Source organism: Populus euphratica, unplaced genomic scaffold (genome assembly GCF_000495115.2).
Source record: "Populus euphratica unplaced genomic scaffold, PopEup_1.0 scaffold76.1, whole genome shotgun sequence".
NCBI lineage: Eukaryota > Viridiplantae > Streptophyta > Magnoliopsida > Malpighiales > Salicaceae > Populus > Populus euphratica.
This window is the reverse complement of record NW_011499890.1, coordinates 899,250-923,153: the sequence shown is the minus strand read 5'-3', so window position 1 is coordinate 923,153 and position 23,904 is coordinate 899,250. Positions and strand designations below refer to the sequence as shown.

Genomic DNA, 23,904 nt, shown 5'->3' with positions numbered 1-23,904 from the left:
AATGATCCTGTGGCAATGAAGCTACTCAACAAGGCTGGAGACATGCCCTCATTAGAACCACCAGAGGATGAAAGCATTAAAACGCTCTATGTAGGTGGGCTTGATGCGAGGATCAATGAGCAGGACCTAAGGGATCAATTTTATGCTCATGGCGAAATTGAATCCATAAAAATGGTGCCTCAAAGAGCAATTGCTTTTGTAACCTATACAACCAGAGAAGGAGCAGAAAAAGCCGCGGAGGAGCTCTCTAACAAGCTTGTCATCAAGGGTCTGCGTCTGAAATTGATGTGGGGTAGACCGCAAGCACCAAAACCTGAGATGGAAAGTTCTGATGAAGCAAGGCAGCAAGCACCAATGGCCCATAGTGGGATGTTGCCCCGTGCAGTTGTATCTCAGCAACACAACCAATTACATCCACCTGGCATGCAGGACCAACATCCTCCAATGCACTATTTCAATATCCCCCCACCAGCTCAGCAAGAACGAACATTTTACCCGTCAATGGATCCTCAAAGAATGGGTGCCCTTGTTGGATCCCAAGATGGTACTCCTAATGGGCCTGCAGGATCAGGTGAGAATAAATCTGGATTGGAGAAGCAGCAAGGTCAGCACTATCCATATCAAAGTATGCCCCCACCTCATGTGCAATACCAACAACAGCATTATCCACCATATGGTTATATGCCTCCAATGCCACCGTATCAGCAGTATCCTCCACCATATCATTCTCCAGTGGCCCCCCAACAGGTTGTTCAATCCACACAGCAGTATCAGCATCTTGTGCCAGCACCAAGGGCAGCACCTGCAGGGTCCATGACCTCCGTGCCATCACCTCAGGGATCCCGAGCACCTGCAGGGTCCATGCCCTCTGGACCCCCACCTCAGGGAGCTGAAGCACCTGCTGGGTCTAAACCCTCCGGCCCACCATCTCCTAGACCTGGAGAACCTGAAGAATCTAAACCCTCAGGGCCCCCACCTTAAATTTTGTTTAGATGATATACCTTCTGGTCAAGCGTTTTGGATTTAAGTTTTCTCTTGCTTGTATTGTTGGTTGCAGTAATTTGTTCAACGTACTATCTGATTAAGAAGGCAAGAACTTGCATCAGAATCTATTGTCTATGAGAAGTTATGATGCAATTTATAGGGAGCGTTTGTCCTTGTTTAGTAGGATTCATGTGCAAGTTTGATCAGGATCAGTGATCGAGGTTCCCATTAATGGGGCAAGACCATTTAACTTGTAGCCATGATTTCATGGGAGTTGGGCATTCTAGCCAGGATTTAATTTGAAAATAGGTTAGGTTCTCATGACATGGTGGTTGTATAATGTATGCTTCAATTTTACGCCGTTAACAAAAGTCTGCGTTATTCAAACACAGATACTTATTAATCCATTACAATTTAAAAACGTTTTTTTAGTGAAATAAAGACTATTCTCTCTCTTTTCTGATATGATAATGTACTTATTTATGGAAATTAGAGTTGAACATTGGTTATATATTGAAATTATTCTTGATCATTGGTAATGATCACAATTATAACAAAGCTAGTTGAATTCAAAGAATGATAGGAGTAAGATAAATGTTCACAATACAGTAGGTAGAGATACTTCACCCGTTCGTAAGTCGTCACCTTCCAGTTTTAATTCTCAGGATAATACTACTGGCAAAATCATAAATACTTGATATTTAATAATTTAAAATTTAAAGGGTCGTCTTAGTGGCTAAAAAGGTTTGCTTCATTTAAGATTTTTGAAAATTAAATTTAAGAACATGCATCCATGAGAATTTTTAAAATTCATTTGAATATACTAAATTGATGTAAGGATTGCCTTTCAAAGTTATATAATGAAAAAATTAATCTTAATTAATATATAAATTGACTAAAAAGTAACGCACACATATGATTTAATGACCATACAAAATATCTCTCAAATCCAACATCATAACACAAAATTAAAACTATATATATAAAAGATATAAATATATTATATATTAAAGATCACAGTTGAATCATGTTTTTTTTTTTAAATAAATTTTTTATTATTTTAATATGTTAATATATAGTTGAATCATGTTTTTTTTTTTTTAATTATTTTTTAATTTTAAATTATTTTTTTATTTTTTTAATATGTTGATATTAAAAATAAATTATTTTTAATATATTCTTAAATAAACTTTTAAAGAATCATTAAAAAAAAAAAAAGAGGAGGAGGAGGGATGGAGAGATCTTTGTAGCTTTGATTATTGATAAAGGAAAGAAATGGACAAGAATCACATGCAGGTGCAATCACGTAATAAAGAAATTGGTGAAGCAAATACCTATGAACAACAAACCTCGAAAAAGAATTTTAAGGGACAACCCTGATAGATAAGAAAATAAATAAAAAAATCAAGGGTCTTTCTGTAATTTAGTATCATTATTGTAACCAAGCACTCTCACAACTGAGCAATCGATATCCAACACGTGTTATACAAATTCTTATTAATTCTGTGGTCTCAATTTCACGTTAATAATATCCACTCCCAATTAGAGGGTGTTCGTTCCTTCGTGTGAAAAAATTAAATTAAATTTTATTTTAAATTAATGTATTTTTAATTTTTTTAATATATAATAATTTTTTAAAAATAAATAATATTATTAATATATTTTTCTAAATAAAAAATATTTTAAAACACGCTATTAAACGGGATGGTGCAGTGCTGACACGTCCGCGTCTCCAGAAACTTCTTTTTCTCTCAGAATGCTAAGCAGAGAACTTCTCGCCCTTTCGCATTCTTTAAAAACGACTGTAATCCTTCTCTTGTTAACCATTAAAAAAAAAAGAGAGAAACACAATCAACAGCCTCAATCTCATTATTCTCAAGGTGAGTTTCTTCTATCATCTCAATCGTTTCGATTTTTTTTTTTATAATCCTGTGAGTTCTTTTTCCCAATTTTCACGAATCCTTATTTAGTATCGTGGACTGTAATTAATTGAGTTCTTGATTGTTATTCATGATTAGTTTAGTTGCTTGGATTTTCATCTGTTATGCATTACTTGTGATAATTAAATGATTGCTTGGGATCTTAGGAGATGATCTCTTTAATTAGTAAAAGATTGCAATATTTGTGGATCAAATTCGATGCATGCTATTAAATTAAAATCAAATCACAAAAAAATTATATATGGCATTTAATTGAATAATAAGATTCCTTTTAGAAATGGGGAAATTTACGATCTCAGTAATTAGTTATTGATACTGTGTTCTTTGTAATTGTATATTTATGCCCGTCCTTTTCTTATTGAATTTGGTCCAGATGTCCTACACCAGAAGGTCAAGGTATTCCCTTTCGCCTTCCCCATACAGGCGACACGGCAGGCCTGACTCCAGATCATTGTCGAGGTCGAGGTCGAGGTCGAGGTCAAGGTCCAGGTAATGTCTTGTTTCCTATATGCATGCTGCCTGCTTTTTGGCAATCTCTCCATATATACTGTTTTCTTTAGTCTATGTCTGTCTAATGTTTTCATTTCTTCTGTATTCTGATTTGGTTTGTAGGAGCTCCTCAAGGGATGTGGAGAATCCTGGTAACAATTTGTATGTGACAGGGTTGTCACCTCGGATTACCAAGAAGGAACTCGAGAAGCATTTTTCCGCGGAAGGAACGGTAGGGATACCATGCTATTATTTTTCCTCCTAATTTTGGAATGTTATTAATTTCTTCGTATAGTTGAATCTCTAGTTTCTGAATTAACTGATCAAGTTTTCCTTTTCCTTTTCTTTTTGTTTATAGGTAATTGATGTTCATCTTGTCATTGATCCATGGACAAGAGAATCTCGTGGGTTTGGGTTTGTTACTATGTCTACTGTCGAGGAGGCTGATCATTGTATCAAGTATTTGGACCGATCTGTTCTTGAGGGTCGTGTCATTACAGTGGAGAAGGTAAAATCTTCATTTGTTTTATTCTCGATGAGTGGTCCTGGTTTTTGCATTTTGGTTGCTTAGCTCTATTTCAATTCCTACGGAAACTCTGGATGCCTATAAGTTCTTATGAGATTGAAAGTTGTTTTCTTCTTTCCACTTGAAGCTTCTGTGGCAGCAGGTCAGCTGTGTGTAGCAGCTCTTCATCACTCTCCAATAAACAACGAATCAAACACTTCAACAATTGTCAGACTGTTAGGGTTGTATGCCCTGAATCTCTCTCTTTTCAGCTGTTAAATTATGTGCAATTTGAAGTTATTCTATAATAATGATTTTGCTTGTTATATGCTGAACATCTGTTTTTAATATCCTATGAATAAGAAAATGTTTTTTCAACCTAATTAGTATGAGCTGTTTTTGTAAAAGAACTGCAATTCAATGAACTCATTTCTCCAATTTGTTGCAGGCTAAGCGGAAGAGAGGACGGACTCCTACTCCTGGAAGGTATTTGGGGCTGAGAACAGTTCGTGGTATGATGACTTGGTCATTGGTCCATATTTTGTTCATCGGTCCATATTTTTTTTTACTTACATTTTTTTTTGTTCCCTCTAGTGCATCGCAGGACTCCTAGTAATTCTCCTTGTCGATCTCCTAGCTACTCTCCTTATCGGGGGAGCAGGAGGCGGTCACCACGTGACAGGAATAGATCCTACTCCCCACGTTACCACCAACACAGATCATATTCTCCTTACTACTATAACCACCACCGATACCCCTCTCGATCTCCATCTCCATACAGTAGGTCCCCTGTTGGCAGGCATGATCGGTCCTACTCACCTTACTACTCAAGGCATTACTCACCAGATGACAGATACCATAGAAGACGCCACTATTGCTCTGTATCTCGGAGTCCTACTCCATGTAGGGCTCGTAGGAGTTCAAGGAGGAGATATTCACTAAGCATCTCCCCTAGCCCATGGAGGAGGACCTCAAGGAGAAGGTATTCACGCAGTGTATCCCCTGCACCAAGGAGGAGCTATTCACGAAGCATCTCCCCTAGCCCATGGAGGAGGACCTCAAGGAGAAACTATTCACGCAGCATATCCCCTGCACCAAGGAGGCGTTATCCACGAAGCATCTCCCCTAGCCCAAGAAGGAGAAGCTATTCATGCAGTGTATCCCCTGCACCAAGGAGGAGCACGAGGAGGAGTTATTCTAGAAGTGTGACACCAAGGCTAAGGAAGAGCTCGAGGAGGAGGGGGTGCTCTCGAGACAGCAGCAGTGCAAGCCCTACTTCCAGATGTGCCTCTAGGTCTGTCACCCCTAGCTCGGCTTCAGCATCTCATTGAAAGTAAATTGAGGCTCGTGCAGACCATATATATATATATATATATATGCGAGGCTCCTGTAGGTTTGCGGAATCGTCTTTTGGGAGTTAAAGAAGTGTAGGCATGAGAGGCTCCTGTAGGTTTGAGGAATATGTCTTTTGGGAGTTAAAGAAGTGTAGGCATGTGTGGTAATTTTCCGTATTTTGGAGTGCCTTAGGTGTCCATGTAGTGACAGTTCCAGTAAGTAATGACTATTGGCTTATTAAAAATAAGAGACTTTCCTTTATGCATTTTTTGTGGTTGATATGTTTGAAGTGTTCCCAGCGAATGTCTAGGAGGCTCTTGCACCATTTCATTAACACCAGACCGGATACAGATTCAACAAAATCTAAAATGCCTTCCTACTCCGCAGGTAACTTAATTAATTATGAATTCTTACCAACACTACAACATTTATAAAGAAGCTTGTATTAACATTCTAGGACAAGCCTGTGGCGTGTAACAACATGCGTTCTCCTTCGTTCTCACTCCTCTTATACATTAATTTCCTCCTACGTTTAGACATTGAAGGTTCTCTTTTTAACATGCGAGACTTGTTTTGTAGAATAATATAGTGATAAATGGATTAATGTTTAAAATGCCGGGTGCAAGAAATTTGGAAAGATGTAAAAAGAAAAAAACGCTAAACCAGTTGTACAGGAGCCAGGCATGTTCTCCTTGTGATTAATCACCTGCGAGGATCTGTTGTTAACAGTTGGGTTACAACTCCATTTTGCTGAGGGTGATGGCTATCAAAGCCATCTGTGTTCCTTCCCGTAGCATGAGAAAGTGTTTTCATATTTGAATTACTTGTGGTTTTTCTTCCTTTCTTCCATCAAGCAACCAGGGATAACCGCATTATGTAAATATATTGACATCATTACTTGCTAGAAAAGTAGAACGCTGTGGTAAAATAGGAAAAATATAGTTCATTAGAAAAAGCATCACAGAAGCGTGACATCTGGTTTATTGATATTTTTCTACAGATTCATGTTTTGATAGAAAGATATGGTCCCTGTCTTGTTATCCTCCGTTTCTTTGCTCACTTGACCTGACTACAACCATATACATCATAAATTGAACGGCAGCGTGTGGTTGTAGTAGCAATTATGGTACCCGGCACTCCTCTATGTTCCAAATTTCCTTGGCGTATTGGGAAATTGTCCGATCACTGCTGAATTTGCCACTGCCAGCGGTGCTAAGTATAGACATCTTCAACCACCTCTTACGATCCCTGCAAGCAAAACATGGGAAAATTTTGGAGGTCAGGGCCATTCTGTAACCTTTACAAGTCAAGTAATCTCTCTTGCGCAACATTGTAGCACAAGTCAGTGTAGACGGAGTTAGTTTTTTTAACATTTTTTTGCTATTTCTTTTCCATTTTAGTTTCATGCATTTGGTTTTGGCCAAAGCCTTCCGTCTTCTTTTGTAGCCTGCAATTCTCATAATAAATTGCTAAAAAATATCGGCAAAGGAGTTGGCTTTCTAGCTATGCTTGCAGTATTGAGTGGCGACATATTTGGCCACCAGCTTAAAGTTTCAAGCAATATTGGATATAGAGCCATGACTGAGAAAATACCAGTCATGTCAAGTGAGTTACAAAAGAATTTTTTGTTGTGTTGGACGCTTTATCGCATTTAAGACATGGTAATACTGGAATATAAACCTCAAAAATTAAAACTGATGAAATGTGAAACTAGAGAAAGCAATTCCTTACTTGTAAGCTTCATCCGCTCTTTCCTGTGCATCCATGTAGCTTGGGAAATCATGGCCAACAAGAAAATAATCTCCACGACCATAACCGGAGTTCCCTTCTAGAGACTCAAGAAGTGGGTTATAGTCATAGCTTCCAAATGCTCCACTTCTTATATACATCTTGGCCTCTTCAAACCGAGGATCTGGTTTAAACTGTGAAATCAGCAAGGACGAGTGTTAGACAAGAGAATAAGGTCCTAGAAACACCTGGATAATAAAACTTTCAAGGAAAGGTAGTAGGAGGATTAGATTAAGCTAAGAAATGATGTTGAGCATTATATTTTTCATCCTATTTCACAAGGAAGCCATCCAGATGTCTTCTTTTGAAGCAGTGCAGGCAGTCAGGCACCAGTCTTATGATTCAAACAATTTAAGGAAGCTCCTTGCAATAAACATAATTTAATTGAAATCATGACTCCTTTTAGTAAGTAACGTCTCCAGTATGGTTTTATCATTTTTGACTTGCTACTAAAACCTATTGCTCTAGTCCATGTTTCTGGCTCTAGTAAGTTACAGCTTCAAGATGAATGCTCTAGCTACATTTCTCTGACTAGGATAAGGAGTAGTCTTTCAATCAATAGATGCCCTTCATAGATTCTTCATCAAGTGTCAGGTAATTCATATTATATAGATGAATGCTTGTTGATCTGAAATTGCTAGTTTCTTACCAATCCATTCTCTCTTTCCTTGCGCAGTCTGGGGACTTCATCTGCTGTTGCACCAAAGAGAAAGAAATTCTCCTCTCCTATTTCTTCCCTGATTTCAACATTAGCACCATCCAAGGTTCCTATTATAAGGCAACCATTGAGTGCAAACTTCATGTTGCTGGTGCCACTTGCTTCCATGCCTGCTGTGCTGATATGCTGTGACAACTCGCTTCCAGGAATAAGCATCTCTGCCACAGATACATTGTAATTTGGAACAAATACTACCTGCAAATTCAGTCATTCATGGTACATAGGTTTAAATATGCCACATGGATGAAAACAAATATTCAATAAAGCGCACACAAACCAAAATCTCATTGAGCAAGCTGAAACACACAAACACGCTGGCTTGCAAAATCAAAATAGTAGAAGCACATACAGAAGTTAATCAAGGGGTAAATGAAAGATGAGAAGGTTAATAACATCTGAAGATTTCAAAATGTCTCAATCCTTATGGGAAAGAAACTGTTGGGTTCTTTATACACAGACTACAGAAAATTCGATTACTGAGGTGAGAAAAAATCAGCTACCCTTCCTGGAAGAGAAAAATGGGGAAAGAATCCAACAATCCAAGCAAATTGCATAACACAACTTGTTTGCAGAAGCAACTAAGAATAATTAAAAGGATAAACAAGCTTTTGGAAAATCCAAAATTGAAAGTGGATTAGTCTAATAGGAAGTCCATTCCATTTAAAACTACTTGATTCAGTATATTGCGCATCCACTATCAGTGGGGCATTTTTTTGTTGACACTTTTCCGATCTAAGGTCAACTGGTTCAACCAATCTGGGGGTCTTGACATGTGTTCAAAGTTTTAACCCCATAATAATGGCAGAAAATCATTTTTGTCAACAGTGTAGCTGCCTTGTTTTCCTACTGCTGAAGATGTATTTCAGTGGTTGCAGACGGTAAAAACTTATTCAGAAAGATCAAAAGTAAAAAAAAAAATACCTTTAAATAACTATTGACTTCAGGATCGGTATTGACAACAGTGCCAACATCATTTACCAGCTTTACAATTCTTTTAGCATTTGTATATGTTGCAAATGCTTTTCCTCCAAACATAATCGTACGTGGAGTTGTTTTCTTCCGCTCTTCAGTGCTCATCTCCTGCCATAGTTCAGTTTAAGGGAAGTTCAGAGATTGACAATGCGTGTTCTATCTCCCAACCACACATTGGTAAGAAATTAGAAGAATTTAAAGTCGGCCACAGATGATATCATCATGATCACACATAATAGGTGAAGCTGTACAGGTGGATTACAATGACGACAATAGGTGATCCATGCTGAAATAACCTTATTTTGGTCTAACAACTGTTTAATTAAGCACAGATCAGAAGGAAAAGGATGTTTTGTATTTTGTACCTTTAGTTTCTTGTACCTATATATTGCACCCAAAATATTTAGCAACTGTCTCTTATATTCATGGATGCGCTTGACTTGTATGTCAAAAAGACTATTTGGATCAATGCTCACACCTGTTTCTCGCAATATGTACTGTGCTAAACGCTGCTTATTGGCCATCTTGGCAGATGACCATTCAGCTTGGAAGTCTGCATTTTCAGCAAACTTTTGGAGGAAGCATCAGTATTGAATCTGGATCCATTACAATAGCAAGAAACCATCCCATGTACAGAATTCACACGAATTGAAAGTACTCACCTCTCGAAGACCTACAAGTAGGTCAAGGTTGGTGACCCACTGGTCAGTTTTCAACCATTTTGTAATTATATTACTGAGCTCAGGACTGCAAAAGCGGAGCCACCGGCGAGGAGTGATTCCATTGGTTTTATTTTGGAACTTTTTTGGCCATATAGAGACATAGTCTGCAAATAGCTCAGCCTTTAATATATCACTGTGTAACTGAGCAACACCATTCACCTATATTGAAGAAATCACAAAGTATAAAAATTAAGAATTTGTTTTTCAAATTTATCAAAGGAGTTTCAGATGAAGCCAGTTTCAGCTTCGAAGTGACTTGTCTGTGGATGTTTAGGGGCTCAAGAAGTCACAAAACATCCTACTTTACATTTGTTCTTCTATGATTGATCATTACAAACATCGACAACTCTGAACAGGGTTTTATGGTTGGTCCATGACCCTTGGTTGCCAAATGCATCCATGGGGCAATCTCGTGTAATGTGATAAAAAATCATATTATTAGAAAATCATTCTAAATTATAATTTAGAATTAAAATATTCTAATAAATTCTCAAAAGATCGATGACAAACAGGTAAAGAAACAACCATTATGTATGTTGCAAACAAGAAACGACTAGCATTATCTTGCAGCACTAGGTATTTGGACTCTAATTTGTAGTCTAGACCTGTGATGATTTTGTTTTCTAATCAAGAGAAATTTAAATTTAAGGTGAAAGATCTACCCTCAGGGAGAAATTATGGCATGCCAAGCAAGAGATGACTTATGTTTGCAGTTGAAAGGTGACCAAAAAATCCCATCAGGCCCAATCATTATTTGGAGAAGTAAGAGAGTTCATGGATACAGCTAGCTTCTGTGTGATTAGATTCCAAATGACCTCTTACCTTATGTGAAGATACCACACATAGATTTGCCATCCGCACAACTGGTTTCTGAGGATTATTATCCAAGATGCACATACTAGGAAGCTTGCTCTCAAGATCAGTTCGTGTGGTGCGTATCATTGTGATGAACTGCAAGATTTTCATATTTTATTCCCAGATCACAATGCAGAAACAGATATTGAGAAAAAGGAGAAGAAAAAAAAGGTGATGTACCCTCTTGTCTATCTCTTCTATGATTTCCATATGCCGCGGGAGAAGCTTCCACATCACAGACTGTGACCATTTTTCCAGTGCTTCAGGAAGGACTGTATGATTGGTATAAGCAACTGTCCTGTTTAAAATATTGATGCTAAATATTCAATGAATCGAATAAATATGCATGGAAAGACATGACCAGAAGTTGCAAGATAAAAATATAGTTGGAAAACAAAATTAAATCCTGAAAAAAAGGCACCTGGTTGTGACATCCCAAGCTTCATCCCATCCAAGTCCTTCATTATCCAGCAACAATCGCATCAGCTCTGGAATTGCAAGAGTAGGATGAGTATCATTCAGTTGTACGGCGACCTTGCTAGAAAATTCAGACCACTTCCATGATCCGTTCTCATTTTTTCTCTCCTTAAATCTAAGAATAATATCCTGCAATTGATTTCAACATCAGGGTTAACTGTCATGAAGATTTGAAGCACAAGAAACTGAACTTTATAGTTATTGCATTTCAACGAAAAAAGAAGTTATCCTTCAACAGATATCATAGTGGTGCTTGTGACAGAAAAGACATTGTAGAACATTAAGTGAGTGGCAGTTTGGAAAACAAATATCCGATTAAATTCTCTACAGTCAACTGCAACTTCACATCATTTGAGAATGAAAAGCAGCATAAAATCCTAGAAAACGTTAAATTTCTCCTGGAGCAACAAATCTAAAAGTATTCAGGGTTTCCTTTTACAAGAAAGTTGGCATCCCATTGATTTGATTCAGCATGCACAACGGCTGATTGCAGATTCCCTTTTGACAAAAAGTGGCTACCATTGCCTTTCATGAAGATGCAGTAACAGTGCAGCCAAAAAAAGAAAAAAAAAGTGAAGTGCCCACTTGACCAGATATGTCCAGAATGCAAAGAGATAACTATTCTGGTAGAAGTTCTTTACGTGTAACCCCTAGACCCCTTTTCCTCTCATCGCCACTTTCAAGGCATGATGGCAGACTTAGATGCTAAGGCATACATAAAACTATGAGGAATGAAGCCACATTAACGAAAGAAGAACAAATATCAAAAGTAAGTTGCCAACCTGAAGTGAAGCACTGCAAAGAAAGAATTGTTGCTTCAGCCGCAAAAGTTTTCCATTTTCTGTAGCATCCCCAGGATAAAGAACAGCACAAATCTGCATATGCACAATTATTAAACTAGTGTTTCAGAAAACATGTGAAATCTGCACGGATGCACATACTTTATTGAATCTGAAAGAATGTTAATCTGAAATAAGCAACAAACCGACAAAAAGAAGAGAGAAAAAAGGTCCGCTTTGGTTTACTGTGTGGGGTCTATTCTTAAAAAATAAGCCAAAAATGCTGGCCAGAGCATCCTTTCTGATGTGATAGTTGAAAAACCAACCTGCTGAGCTCCAGAATGAAGCTGTGAAGCGGATTCATACTGTCCATCATTAAATAGAAATAGATTGAAGTCGTCAGAAGAAGCTCTTGCTTCCCAGAGACGAAGACTAATGGTGTTCTTGGTTTTGTATCCTGGAATTGGCACATCATAGGCTAGAGCTTGCACAATGTCACCACCAACCCATTTTCGGCTGTATTTTATATACAACATGAAACAATCACGCAGTAAGCTCCATATCTTACACAAAGCAAAATGAACATAAGCATAAGAAAGAAAAGCACACTAAAAAAGAAATTCTGGTCCCTTCATCCATGAAGGCAACCTGAAACCACATTAAATTGAGCGATAATCTATTCAATTGAGCGATAATCTAAAAAAAAAAATTACGATCAAATTAGCACTTACGATCCATCAGGATTAACCTCCACTCGACCAAAAAACCTGACAGGAAATACAACATCATGCCTGACAATTTCCCAAGGACTGAACTTCTGCGCGAATCCAGTAAAAAGAAGAAGAAAAAAAGCATCAACAACTTCCTATAAAATATACAACATTTATTACAGCAGTGCAAGGCGCAACCAAACAAACCTCCAGCCAGTCCTCGGCAATTTCTTCTTGGCCCTCTTTGGTGATCCGCTGCTTGAACAGCCCATATCTGTACCTCAGACCATATCCCCATGCTGGCAAATTCAACGTTGCCATCGAGTCTAAAAAACATGAAGCAAGTCTTCCTAGACCCCCATTTCCAAGTGCAGCGTCTTTCTCCTACAAAATCACATTACTAAACATTACACATATTTTAACTCAATTAGACCAATGTTAAACTGAACTCCACCGCAAATGTAAATTAACAAGTTTCCTCCCAATACAATTCACCAGCCCACAAGAGTAACTAGATTCATTTTGGCCATGTCTGGTTTTCTTAGAAAAGGATTCCCATTAATTATTATTTAAAAAAAAGAAAATCATCTACTTGTCATTGCTTGTGGAGTTCTAATCCAACCTGTATTGGGAATTCAATTAACATTTCCAAATAATTCCATCAAACCAATTATTAGAATCCAGTAAATAATAATAGAAAGTTTGATGTAGAGAAGAGGAAGAAATGATAACCTGCTCAACAATGTCCTCAAGCTGATGCCCTAACTGATTCAAAGCCTCACCATAAGCATCTTGAATGTCAAGATTCCCAATTGCATTAGTCAAAGCTCGTCCTTGAAGATATTCCATTGACAAATAGTAAGTCTGCTTTGGATCCTCTTTGTGATAATGAACATAAGTCTCATTCCATTGCTGCGCCACCAATCAATTTATCATATCCACAAAAACAAACAAACAGTTTGCGAAATTAATATTAATAAAAAAAATAGAGTCAGTTACTTGAATGAGGCGATCGCGGACGCTTTCAGCAGTGGCAAAGTAGGCTTGTTCAGGTTCGAACTTGAAAGGAGAGAAATGAGGACTGAATTGTGCATGGTAATTTATATTTGATGCTACCTCTTCTGGTTCGCCAGCCAATGGGCGTGCGATTGGAGGTACTTTAGAAGAAGAAACCGCGGACACTGTTGCTGTACTAGTAGCAGCGCCAGCACTATTGGGCTTAACACTAGCAGGAGCCATTATTGATCCTCAAAAATCCCAACTGATTCTCAATAAGCTTTTCAAATTTTGTTTTAAAAAAAGCGAGCGAGAGAGCGAGTGTTTTTGGCAATCAGCGAAGCAAGTTGGAGAAAAATCAAGGAGATGAGATATTTATTTTGTAGAGAGAGGAGTGGGGTCTAATTCTAATCGAGGAAAAGTGAGAATATGCGGAAAGGCTGAGATTTTTTTAAGGGAAAAGGACAAAATGTGAACGTTTAGGCAAGGGTTAAAAATCTGCGTAGATGGAGAAGAGACGAGAAAGGTTTCTTTCCTTCTTTTGCCTTTATTTGAACCTCAAGTCACATGAGTGGGTGAGTGGGTGAGCATGGGAGTGAGTGAAGGGTGGGGAGACACAGCACGTTATTGGAGATAGGGGAGGTGGTCATCGGACCGTGACATGTGGCGGCATCGTGTGAGAGCGCGAACAACTAAGATGGCTCGAAATCCGGATCTCAAAAGTATTTTTTACCTCACTCTCCACGGGTCGGGTCCACACACGAGAAGATGGGTCATGTCATATGGTCACAGGATTCTCGGAGAGGGGTCTTCATGGAGAAGAGCCGTGAATGGTTAAATCAGCCAGCCTTTGGTCACTCGTGATTTTGATTACATGTCTGTTGCAAGATTCCAGTTCTCTTCTCCATATCATCAGACTTGGAAGCTTTTGGTCATTCAATTCCGCAGCAACCAGCCACATTCAGAGTCACCGAACAAAATTAAGAACCAGTTAACCTGTCATGGCGTTTCTGTCGCAAAAGACAGACACGAAGGGTGACAGAGAGCAAATCCCCTGTTAATAGAATGAATGCAGGCAGGATTTGAGATGTCTTTCAGTACTTCTGTTAGAATAACAATTAAACAAAATTAGCTTACAGCGAGGTTACTGATGCCAAAGAGATTGCAAGTGTCAAAGGCATAACCACTCAGTTCAAGAATTTGGATTCTATACAACCTGTTAAATATTACTATGGGGTATCCGACGTGGAGAGACCATCCACTTAACACGGCTTAACTGACACTCATGTCCCTCTCCCACAAGAGGTCTTGCGGTTCCTTTCAAGGGGAAAAAAAAGGTTCATCTATACGTAGGATTCGGGTTCTCTTTTTCCCTCACGGGAAATTTACAGAAGAGAATCGACAAACAAATCCCATAAATTACCACTTCATGCAGAAATGAATTTATAGCCCCCACCATCGTCAATACCAAATGCTGCTTCTCGACTCTTTTTTTCTTCTCTCCGAGGAAAGTCTGCAGATTGCTGAGAAATGAAAGCAGAAGAAGATGAACCACTTGCTCTCATGTCTTTTCGAATTCCCCATAGCACTTCACTGCATTCCTTCATGGAAGGCCTTGATTGTTTTGAAGGTGCCAGGCAGTGGCGTGCTAATTTAAGCACCTTCTCCATTGCCAAGGTTGATCCAGGAGTCCTCCTTAGTAATGGATCCATGACAAAAATGGCATCTCCTCCTTTTAAACTCTGCATTGCCTGCACAGGAAAGGTGTTCTTGCGCATTACATCATAATGTTATGATAGCAACATCTCATGCACGATGGTATTCTCATTAATCCACATGCAGCAACAGCACATGAATGTCCCATACACAGAAGTGGATTGTTTTGGTCGAGCTCCACCCGTGCGATGTTCAACATGTTACCTATATAATCCACATAGCTTGCATTGATAGGCCAGTTACCAAATATTGTATATCCTATCCTATGAACACATAAAATTGTTTTAAGCAAAAATTTGATTTGTTTAATATAACTTTCCCTTGATATCCATGGACCAAGTTTTTTTCTATTTTAAATAGAACCTTGCAAACAGAAGTTTTGAGTTGAGAAAGAATTTGTAAGTCCTAACCTAAAGAATGCAGATAAGAAATCAGGATTAATTTGTGGATTATTTGGTACAAAGGCATAGTTATAGCAGAAAATGAGCCTAGACCTTATGAGCAGAGGAATTCTCAAAACTCATCTTCAGCACGAAAGACAGAAGAACAATATTGTTATCAAGCAGCTTCAGAACTTGAATCCATGTATCATCCATCATTTCCCTTCCCTACTGTCAAGACTAAACCGCATTTTTCTAATATTTGTACCAATAATATTTATAATTATTATAACCACGCAGGCTGGTTGATAGAAACGTGAACCCAAAGATCAGCATGATAGTATTTATCGAATGCAAGCACCTTCTAATAGACATGTTTCCAAAATGTGATAAAATCTATGTGAACCAGGCATGAATGCTACATATGGTTTGATGGGAGTAAACAATATACTTGCACTGCAGGTTATGCTGTATTTGCGGGACTGGCAAGTTGCAACACTGCTGTAATGCAATTATTAACTCATATACCAGAATCAATTGCCTAGCATATGTGAACCCGGAGATCTAATTCAGAAAATAAAACAAGCTGTCCATGTTCCCTCGACTGATAGAATGAATGACACCTTGATGGCCCTCACTGCAAACGCTACCATCCCTAAATTCTAGGTGATAGAATGTTTGCAATGTGGGCACAGATATCCAGGTGTTGATTCATAGTTTGTCAAATCTAAAGATGAAATAACCGGGGATGCTCCAATACTTACCCATTTTATGGTGACTCTCTCTTTTAACGATCTCTTTTGTTCAATTGGGTGTCTTCCTGTCATCAGTTCAACAAGAAGTACACCGAAAGAGTAGACATCACTCTTTTCAGTGAGTTGATATGTCCTCAAGTATTCAGGATCCAAGTAGCCTGTTGATCCTTTGACTTGAGTAGAAATGTGAGTAGCATCAGAACCTTCTGTGGTCAATCTCGCAAACCCAAAGTCTGCCACTTTGGCTCGGAGTTTCTCTGTGATAAGAACATTCGATGATTTTATGTCTCTGTGGATTATTGGAGGATCTGTCAATTAAACAAGTGAAATTCAGATTTCTGAAAGCTTCTATGATCCAGAATATGAATCATGAAGATGTTCCAAATAAGTGAACAGATACACATGTCAAAACAGCTTTGCTAAGCTTTATAATAATGTTTTATAACCACACAGGATGGAAAATTTCAAACAAGCAAGCTACTTACATTTGAGATTATAAATCCAATCACTGATACCAAATATAAACTAAATGCAACATCCATCCAGAATTGATCGGTCACAATGCTGCTAATGTTGTATGATTGAATCAGATCAGTACAAACTTTGAATGAAAACAAGCTTGTACCTGTATATGTGTGAAGATAAGTGACTGCGTGAGCCACATCAATTGCAATATCTAGCCGTTCAGAAATTTCAAGTATACTTCCTTTCTTGCCTGCATCGTGCAATGCCATCCTAAACACATTAGTTAATAGTTACAGGAGTACTTTTTCTGCTGCTGTAATACATTTTCCATTGATTGTTAAAAAGGAAAGCGAATTGGTATAATTGGGTGATATAAACTATAAGCTTTAAGCTTCTGGCATAACAACCTGCAATTGTAGTGTGATAACCATGTATTAACAGTTGAAAAACATTTAAGGGCTTGTACCCTGTATCTGATTTTCTGGATCTTGCAGACTAAAATCAATTGGTTGGAATTTGAAAACTTACTGCTCCTTCACTTACCATCCAGATGTTCTCGAAGATTTCCATTGCCAACATGTTCAACCACAAGGATTCGCTCATCTCCTTGCTCCACGTATCCATAAAATCTCACCAAATTCAGATGTTCAATCTTGGACAGGGTAATTGCTTCATTCTGGAACTCCAGTAACAAACGCTTGTCATGTGTGTTCTGCGACACAGCGTCAAGTAATTACCAACAGCGGTAACAGATGGACCAATTCTATGCTTCTAAAAAAATAAACAAGATTTCACTTTCTTCCCTTTTTTTTTTGCCTTTTTGTTAAAATATTCACATCTAACCAAAGAAACAGAAGCTGATGTAAGGGTTACTGAGGTCACATCTCTTGTTCTGTCGTAATATACCTTTTTAGCACGCTTCACTGCAACAAAAGATCCATCCCTGAGCCTCCCCTTGTATACGGTAGAAAAGCTACCGTCTCCAATCTTATTTGCAGGCGAGAAATTATCGGTCATCTTAAAAATCTCTTGAATGGAGAAACCACCTTCCCCAACCATTCCACTTGTGGCACTGGAAGATCCACGGGTACTAGAGGACTTGAATATCGATGAACTCTTACTTCCTGTTGAAAGATCAGTTGAAACTGCTAAGGAGGATTAGTGTCTGATGCAATAAACTGTTGAAAAACAATCAGAGAATAAAGGTTGACTTTTGATGTCATTGTACTTTTCTCTACTTCAAAAATTCCTGGACTGCTGCAATTTCATAGCCAAACTACGAGTATTTTCATCACACTACATTGATTAAACAGGGTAATTGTTTTGTATATCATGGAGAGAGCTTGTCTCTCTTTAGGAAAAGGACACGCAGCATGACATGTTCTGTGAAATACGCGCCAGCCCTCCAAGCAAGCAACTTCGTTTGAGAGATATACATGGAGATTAAGCGAAAATTAAGATAACTTACAGGATATCCCCCCGACTTGCTTGTTGCTTTTGGCTGCATCAGTTACAATGTCGTCGGCCTTGCTTTTTCTGGGAAGCAATACTGTAAAGGCTCCAACCACTCTTTTGAATGCAGTTTTGACATAGCTCAAGACAGAACGATTTTTGCTAGGGCGCATGTTTGGTTCATGTTGGAGATAAGAGACCTGTTTTGTTGGGTTCGTGTAAGGGGGATGGGGAGATGATGCTTTCTTCATTTTCAGAGCTATGGCCGTCTTGTATGATTGGGTTGTGGCTTCAAGTGGTTGATTTTTGTTTAAACCAGAATAATCGTGTATTCTTCCATCGACCAATTCAAACAAAAATGTTATTTAAAGTTTTTTCGTAAGCCTAAATAATTGCAGTAATCTCCCACAGTCCCAGTCAGAAATTTAAATTGAATGGCCGGGTCAACAGAACCAATTAATGATACCGAGTCACCGATCTCATCTGTCCTCCAGGAAGATTAGAATCTGGAAGTAGTGCACAAAAAAAAACAAATCAGGGGGGTCATACGTGAACGCGGGGAAGTAAACCCTTTTGGCCTTTTTACGGACTTTGACCAGATTGTAGACCACTTGTGGCAGTTTCACAGGGCCTGCTCTGTTGGCTTTTAGTTTTTTTTATCTTCAACCGAAACCCAGCTCATCCCCCTCCGTAAAAGAATGTTACATGGGTGGGAGCATGATGGAATCTGCTTCTTATTTTCCAAGTGTATTTGGGAAGCCAGGACATTTTCTGGCAAAACATGTGAGAAGTTTGACGTGATAGGATTACAGCTTACCTGCATCTCACAACATTCCGGGTTTATTCTGAGCAATACCAGCTATCAGATGGTTATTTTTCAGTGTTTTGAGACATCATCTCAGTTGCTCTTAGCCATGGAATTGTGTTCTTCACCATGGACTTTCTTAGAGAAAGAAATTAGTTTCTTTTAGTAGTTCCAATTCTCAACCCTGTCTCCTTGCTTGGCTATGGTGGTTGCATTTACGAGTGCATCAGAAATGAAGCGATGGGATGCTATGGCATCATAACGAAAAGGCTACCAGAGGAAAGATGAAGAATGACATTCTTCGGAGAATAAGCAAACTGAGGAGGAGGAGCTGTTATACAGGTGGATGAACCTGGACCATACCTCTGAAAATCTTACATTTTGTTGGTTGAAAACCCCAATGCACCTGAAACAGAAGCTCTGGATACTTGGGACTGAGGGAGTTGCACAAATAGCCACTGTACATTCTTTGATTTTATACAAGAAAAGAAAAGAAAAAACAGACTAACAGCCTATCTCTTTAGAAGGGGGATGATAATTCCCACTGCGAAACCTTCTTTAACATTCCTGAGCTCCTCTATCTCTTCTGTAGCAATTGATAGAGGTTTCAAACTCATTCAGGGGCCTGAAGAGCAAAAATACTTGCATTACAAAACTAAAATGAGTAATTAAACTGCTTAAATATGACAAGAACGAAATCATGTGACCAGCTCAATAGTTCAGAATTAAAACTTTCAGAAACTAAAAAAAGGGCGACCAATCATTGATTTGCATGTCATGTACGCACATGGGATGCAAACATTGCCTTTTTAGTGATGTCGTGCCTGACTATTGTCGTGTTGATCATGGTGTTCAAATACCAGCATGTTGTTACTGCGAACTGTGCTTCCAAGCTTTTACAAGACAGTAGCAATACACTCTAGTACAATAGCTGGAAAGCAGGTATAAATAAAACATGAGCTCAGTGGAAATCATGAGAGCAATAGATTGATCCAGCTAAAAAGAGAGAAAAATGATACTGACCAGTTTAATCAAAACTCATTCTCCAGTGGAGAAGATGTTGTAGAAAAGAGCAGCAAGAAAATATAAGAGCAATGTGAGCATCAAGATTCCACGGAAAGAACCCACTAGTTCAACAAAGAAACCAGCTCCAACAGTTCCCACAATGGCTGTTAATGTTCCAGCAGTATTCAATATTCCTACAAGGAAACAGTGAGCAGTTGTTAACATACCACGCTAAATTAATGTTTTGAAGTTATCAAGTACTATCCTGAACAAGTAAAATCAGACCAAACTCATTATATATAACAGAGTTAGTGGTACCGCGTCAAACACCAGAATCATGTCGTGGATCTTCTGGAAATGGAAAGAGAAAAAACTAGACAAAACCAGAGAGAAAAATGACTAGCATCTTAGCCTTTGCATCCTTCATTACACGAGCCTGAAGATTCACAAGAAAACCTGAATGACTTTAGTCCAACAGAAAAGGCTAGCCAAGCAGAAGCAAGAGATGGACTTCTAGCAGTCGTCAAACCAATAAGAGCAATACCAGCACCAAAAAAAGTTTTACGAGGAAACCAAGGTTGCATGCATGCAAACAGACAACGAAAACAAAATATAAGGCATACAGAGGGAAAACAAAATGCCGACTCAACTCTCAAAAACCTATCTTCCAGAGTATATAGTTCAAACATTGATTTTCATATATTTTTTCACAAAATGTGGGTGTGTGAGGAAGAGGAGAAAGAAATGAGATATGGTTGCAGTCGTATGTAAAAGAACTTGAAATTAACATCAATCATGACGTAGTTCAGGACTTCAGTCATACTTCAACAAGATAACAGTGTTTTCATGGCGCCTACAATTTGATTTGAAGGACAGCATCATATTCCACAATCAATTTATGTAGAGAGCTGTTCAAAGAACTTCTCTGAGAGAATAATCTCCACATGAAAAGACTTGCTTTTACTGGAGCATGTCTGGTTGTATCACAAGAAAGTACAGACAGATAAAACAAACATATGACAAAATCTTTACAAAAGAAGTAAAAGAATTCTTTTTTATTTCAAGCCCTTCGCATCCGGAGGAACATATAGATGATAAATCAAGAAACTTCCGCAAGGACATTAAAATCATAGACTGTGTAAATAGAACATGTAAATATGCATTTTGATCATATAAAAAAAATAAGCAGGGAGACACCTGCATGATTTTTCAACTCAAAGTGACACTTATAGCACTGCGTATCAACATATCTGACCACGTACCACCAAAGTATCCCATGAATCCCATCACCCTCCATGGAACAGCACTAAACCATGGTGCATGTTTGAGGTCAGCATGATATATCTGTTCACAACATTCACTATAGCATATCTTCCTCTAGTAAATATGTGCATACAATGCAATAGAGAACCACAGTTAAAGTGATAAAGTTGGCCTTACTGTGTTAAAATAAATGGGCATCCAGGAGAGAATAACAAAAATCCCTGCAGACTTTTTTAAAACCATTTCAAAATATCAGTACCAGAAGGTGATGGTGTTCGTCCTCGGTAGAGCTGAATCTAGATACTGGAAGCAAAGACTTGCACATAGTACAATCATTCTAAGCATCATATTCGGCACAAGAGAGGAAAAATAATGACAGATTCTAGATTAAAGTATGATGTGTGAAGTACCCAGCTATGTATGGTGTTGGCAACAATTAAGGACCAAGTTGGCATCTTAGAGAGCAAGCGCATGAAAGGAGGGATTATTCTTCTTGTCTTAGATTTATTCTCCATGGGAAAAGATTTCCACTCCTTGTTTAATATGTACTCCAATTCATACTCTGAAATCTGGGAACTTCGGTCAGGAGCACATGATATTGCAGATAACCAAACCAAAACCCACAGGAATCCAGATAGTCCAAAAATCACAAATGGACCAAATATACTGCCTTTTGACAAGAGGATTGGAGATTGCATTGAGTCCTCCTGCATTTCCAAAGTTGAAATCTAGCCATTGCAATCCCAACAGCCCTGGCTCGTTCTGTCAACGGGAACCATCTAAAAGAACAGGTTTATACACTTTCTTCAACATTTTAGCTTCACCGTCTTTTAAACTACAAAATAGAATCACGCAGTCCATTGTAAAATCATACTGGCCGGAATCAAACAAGAGAATTAAATGAGACCAACAATACCTTGCTATCATGTTGTTCATACAAGGAAGAGCCACGCCATCAGCAAAATGCCTAGCATTGCTCGCGCAGCAAGTAGAGCCCATAATGAAGTATCCGCCGCCCACGGCATACGAAATGTACCTAATGACCACTAGGCAACACCCCATCCCATCACTACCTTACCACCATAATAATCCACTCGCGTCCCTACTGCTATTGGCGGAATTACATATCCCCACCTAATTTTTTATTTTTTTTGGAAATTGATCGTATAATTTGTTAGAATTAATCCGATTGGCACGGTTAATCATATAGTTATTTAAAAGAAAGGGTGTCAGCACACTTGTATTTTGCATTAATGAAACAATTAATTAAATTTATTTAACATTTCTAAGCAACTAGCATGAGAAATTCAAGTTTAAATACATAATTAAATAAATAAAAATCACCTGAACAATACCGGAGAAGGATCGGCTCCAACCGTGAGCAAGAGACAAGAGTGCAATCACCGCTCACATAAACACATAATCAGCATTACAAAGAGTCAGTGCCAAGGCAAGCATCGACACCACTTTAATCCTCTCTGATGTTATTTCGGAGTCGTTAATTCGCGGTAGAATTGGGAGTGAACTCGGTGAAAATGAAACGTTTCTAGAGCAGTTTTGGTTTGAGGAATTAACGAAACGATAAGGTTGGAGCTTGAAACGCGCAGATTTGTGATTTTGAAGTGGAATTAGAGAGCGAATTGGTTGATTGAGAGCGAGCGCGAATTGGTTGATTGAGAGCGAGCGAAGACTTTTCTTTTTTCCTCTCTTTTTTGTCTTTTCTTTTTTTTTTCTTTTTTTGAGTGACTGTTGCTGACAAACTAGCAGCAAAGAATAGCAAGTGTGGGGAGTTATGAAATGATAGGAATGCCCTCACTTGGTAATTCAATTCTCTAGGTGAATTTGTTGTTTTTTTGGGAGTTTGAGGCGTTTGAGGGTTACGGGGTTTCAGAAGGCTTCTGTTTTGGAGAAGAAATTACGTAGGTGTGTTTTGAAGGTTGTAATTTAAAATATTTTTTATTTTAAAATAATATTTTTAAAAATATACTTTTATTATTAGTATATCAAAAAATAAAAAATTAATTTTAAATTAAAAATTAAATTTTTAAAAAATACAATTTCAATTACATTCTATTATTAACTAACGCCAACAATTAATCAATAAAGGATCTCGTTTTTCACTGTGCTTCAACTGTTCATTCACTCACATTTATAGTTACTAGTATTGTTCATTGACGCCTTCTCTTTTCTGGATCTCCAAAAATTTTATCCTTTTGCTTTGATCATTAATTTTTTCTTCTTTTCAATTTGATCCTTATAAGCTATGTTATCATGGTTTTATTTGTTGGGATTTATTTAGATTTACATGATATTGCGTATACAGGATAAGGGAGTATTTCAACATAAAATGAATTATCTCTTTAATTTGATCCGTTGTCATAGTTTTGTTTTTTGGAATTTACTTCAATTTACATAATTTTACATACGCAAATGTCAGAAATATTTTGGTATAAAATGAATTATCAGTTGTACATAATAGGATTTTAGATTATTGTGTAAAAACATTAAAACAATAAGAAACAAAATCAACATAAACCAAAAAAATAAAATCTATTGTTTTAGGATTTTATATATCAATCATAAACTTTATTTTTATTATATTTTAATTCCTAAATATTGAAAAATAAAAGAAAAAATTGTTGAAAAAAATAGAGAAAAGGAAAATGATTAAGTGAGTCACATTTCAATAATAATAAAAAAAATCAATTATGATATCAATAAATCATGTCTTAAAGATCAATCAATTATATCTTAAAGATGAGAATTCAATGAAAATGACACGTTAACTTGTTA

At 37.8% G+C, this 23,904-nt stretch overlaps 5 protein-coding genes across 18 annotated transcripts in view; 2 read left to right on the top strand and 3 right to left on the bottom strand.

Annotated features, from left to right (window-relative positions):
- Positions 1 to 1,167, top strand: part of LOC105131086 (zinc finger CCCH domain-containing protein 49-like) — an 11,851-nt gene extending 10,684 nt beyond the window's left edge. For 2 of the 3 annotated variants that reach the window (XM_011033875.1, XM_011033877.1), the window contains exon 6: positions 43 to 1,167. In XM_011033875.1, the coding sequence (XP_011032177.1) occupies positions 43 to 981 (939 nt within the window). In that variant the 3' untranslated portion in view covers positions 982 to 1,167. The remainder of the gene's footprint in view (positions 1 to 42) is intronic. The other variant, XM_011033876.1, reaches the window with a different exon arrangement.
- A 1,519-nt stretch (positions 1,168 to 2,686) lies between these two features.
- Positions 2,687 to 5,496, top strand: LOC105131083 (serine/arginine-rich splicing factor SR45a-like). 5 transcript variants are annotated; one of them, XM_011033863.1, is made up of 7 exons: positions 2,687 to 2,864; positions 3,298 to 3,407; positions 3,537 to 3,645; positions 3,772 to 3,921; positions 4,367 to 4,430; positions 4,513 to 5,349; positions 5,408 to 5,496. In XM_011033863.1, exons 2-6 carry the CDS (start codon positions 3,298 to 3,300, stop codon positions 5,247 to 5,249), a joined length of 1,170 nt encoding a protein of 389 aa, XP_011032165.1. In that variant the 5' UTR covers positions 2,687 to 2,864; the 3' UTR covers positions 5,250 to 5,349; positions 5,408 to 5,496. The 5 variants fall into 5 exon arrangements, with proteins under 5 accessions (XP_011032165.1, XP_011032164.1, XP_011032161.1 ...); XM_011033862.1 differs by having other exon boundaries at positions 3,298 to 3,413; XM_011033859.1 differs by having other exon boundaries at positions 3,298 to 3,414; positions 3,532 to 3,645.
- Positions 5,497 to 6,176: 680 nt separating this feature from the next.
- Positions 6,177 to 13,636, bottom strand: PHS2 (alpha-glucan phosphorylase 2). Its single transcript, XM_011033865.1, has 15 exons — positions 13,274 to 13,636; positions 13,007 to 13,186; positions 12,482 to 12,658; positions 12,296 to 12,381; positions 11,891 to 12,080; positions 11,568 to 11,660; positions 10,730 to 10,914; positions 10,489 to 10,606; positions 10,276 to 10,404; positions 9,394 to 9,612; positions 9,097 to 9,300; positions 8,681 to 8,839; positions 7,691 to 7,954; positions 6,985 to 7,175; positions 6,177 to 6,501 (listed from the first exon to the last, which is right to left on the bottom strand). Exons 1-15 carry the CDS (start codon positions 13,511 to 13,513, stop codon positions 6,375 to 6,377), a joined length of 2,562 nt encoding a protein of 853 aa, XP_011032167.1. The 5' UTR covers positions 13,514 to 13,636; the 3' UTR covers positions 6,177 to 6,374.
- On the bottom strand, positions 13,572 to 22,874 carry LOC105131085 (calmodulin-binding receptor-like cytoplasmic kinase 1). Of its 8 annotated transcripts, XM_011033871.1 has the most exons (12): positions 22,456 to 22,874; positions 22,028 to 22,245; positions 21,046 to 21,946; positions 20,167 to 20,284; positions 19,867 to 20,042; positions 19,631 to 19,774; positions 18,055 to 19,468; positions 17,493 to 17,731; positions 17,130 to 17,298; positions 16,747 to 16,836; positions 16,131 to 16,429; positions 13,572 to 15,021 (listed from the first exon to the last, which is right to left on the bottom strand). In XM_011033871.1, exons 7-12 carry the CDS (start codon positions 18,287 to 18,289, stop codon positions 14,698 to 14,700), a joined length of 1,356 nt encoding a protein of 451 aa, XP_011032173.1. In that variant the 5' UTR covers positions 18,290 to 19,468; positions 19,631 to 19,774; positions 19,867 to 20,042; positions 20,167 to 20,284; positions 21,046 to 21,946; positions 22,028 to 22,245; positions 22,456 to 22,874; the 3' UTR covers positions 13,572 to 14,697. The 8 variants fall into 8 exon arrangements, with proteins under 8 accessions (XP_011032173.1, XP_011032169.1, XP_011032172.1 ...); XM_011033867.1 differs by having other exon boundaries at positions 19,867 to 20,284; XM_011033870.1 differs by having other exon boundaries at positions 19,649 to 19,774; positions 19,867 to 20,284.
- LOC105131155 (probable anion transporter 4, chloroplastic) lies at positions 19,882 to 22,173 on the bottom strand. The gene is made up of 6 exons (XM_011033990.1): positions 22,028 to 22,173; positions 21,901 to 21,946; positions 21,522 to 21,818; positions 21,371 to 21,427; positions 21,111 to 21,192; positions 19,882 to 20,042 (listed from the first exon to the last, which is right to left on the bottom strand). The coding sequence occupies exons 1-6, from the start codon at positions 22,171 to 22,173 to the stop codon at positions 19,882 to 19,884; spliced, it is 789 nt and encodes a 262-aa protein (XP_011032292.1).
- Positions 22,875 to 23,904: the final 1,030 nt, after the last annotated feature.

Excerpts from the sequence above, each read along its gene's own strand:
- LOC105131155 (XM_011033990.1), bottom strand. The coding sequence starts at position 22,173 with ATGGGGTGTTGCCTAGTGGTCATTAGGTACATTTCGTATGCCGTGGGC. Across the intron at positions 21,947-22,027 it reads ATGAACAACATGATAGCAAG|TTTAAAAGACGGTGAAGCTA; the intron begins GTATTGTTGGTC and ends TCTATTTTGTAG. Across the intron at positions 21,428-21,521 it reads CCAACACCATACATAGCTGG|TCTTTGCTTCCAGTATCTAG; the intron begins GTACTTCACACA and ends ACTATGTGCAAG.
- PHS2 (XM_011033865.1), bottom strand. The coding sequence starts at position 13,513 with ATGGCTCCTGCTAGTGTTAAGCCCAATAGTGCTGGCGCTGCTACTAGT. Across the intron at positions 13,187-13,273 it reads TCCGCGATCGCCTCATTCAA|CAATGGAATGAGACTTATGT; the intron begins GTAACTGACTCT and ends TTGGTGGCGCAG. Across the intron at positions 7,955-8,680 it reads AAGTCAATAGTTATTTAAAG|GTAGTATTTGTTCCAAATTA; the intron begins GTATTTTTTTTT and ends CTGAATTTGCAG.
- LOC105131083 (XM_011033859.1), top strand. The coding sequence starts at position 3,298 with ATGTCCTACACCAGAAGGTCAAGGTATTCCCTTTCGCCTTCCCCATAC. Across the intron at positions 3,415-3,531 it reads GGTCGAGGTCAAGGTCCAGG|TGTAGGAGCTCCTCAAGGGA; the intron begins TAATGTCTTGTT and ends TCTGATTTGGTT. Across the intron at positions 3,922-4,366 it reads GTGTCATTACAGTGGAGAAG|GCTAAGCGGAAGAGAGGACG; the intron begins GTAAAATCTTCA and ends AATTTGTTGCAG.
- LOC105131085 (XM_011033866.1), bottom strand. The coding sequence starts at position 18,289 with ATGAAGAAAGCATCATCTCCCCATCCCCCTTACACGAACCCAACAAAA. Across the intron at positions 16,837-17,129 it reads TCTTCGAGAACATCTGGATG|GCAAGAAAGGAAGTATACTT; the intron begins GTAAGTGAAGGA and ends TGCACGATGCAG. Across the intron at positions 16,430-16,746 it reads TTATCTTCACACATATACAG|ATCCTCCAATAATCCACAGA; the intron begins GTACAAGCTTGT and ends TTTAATTGACAG.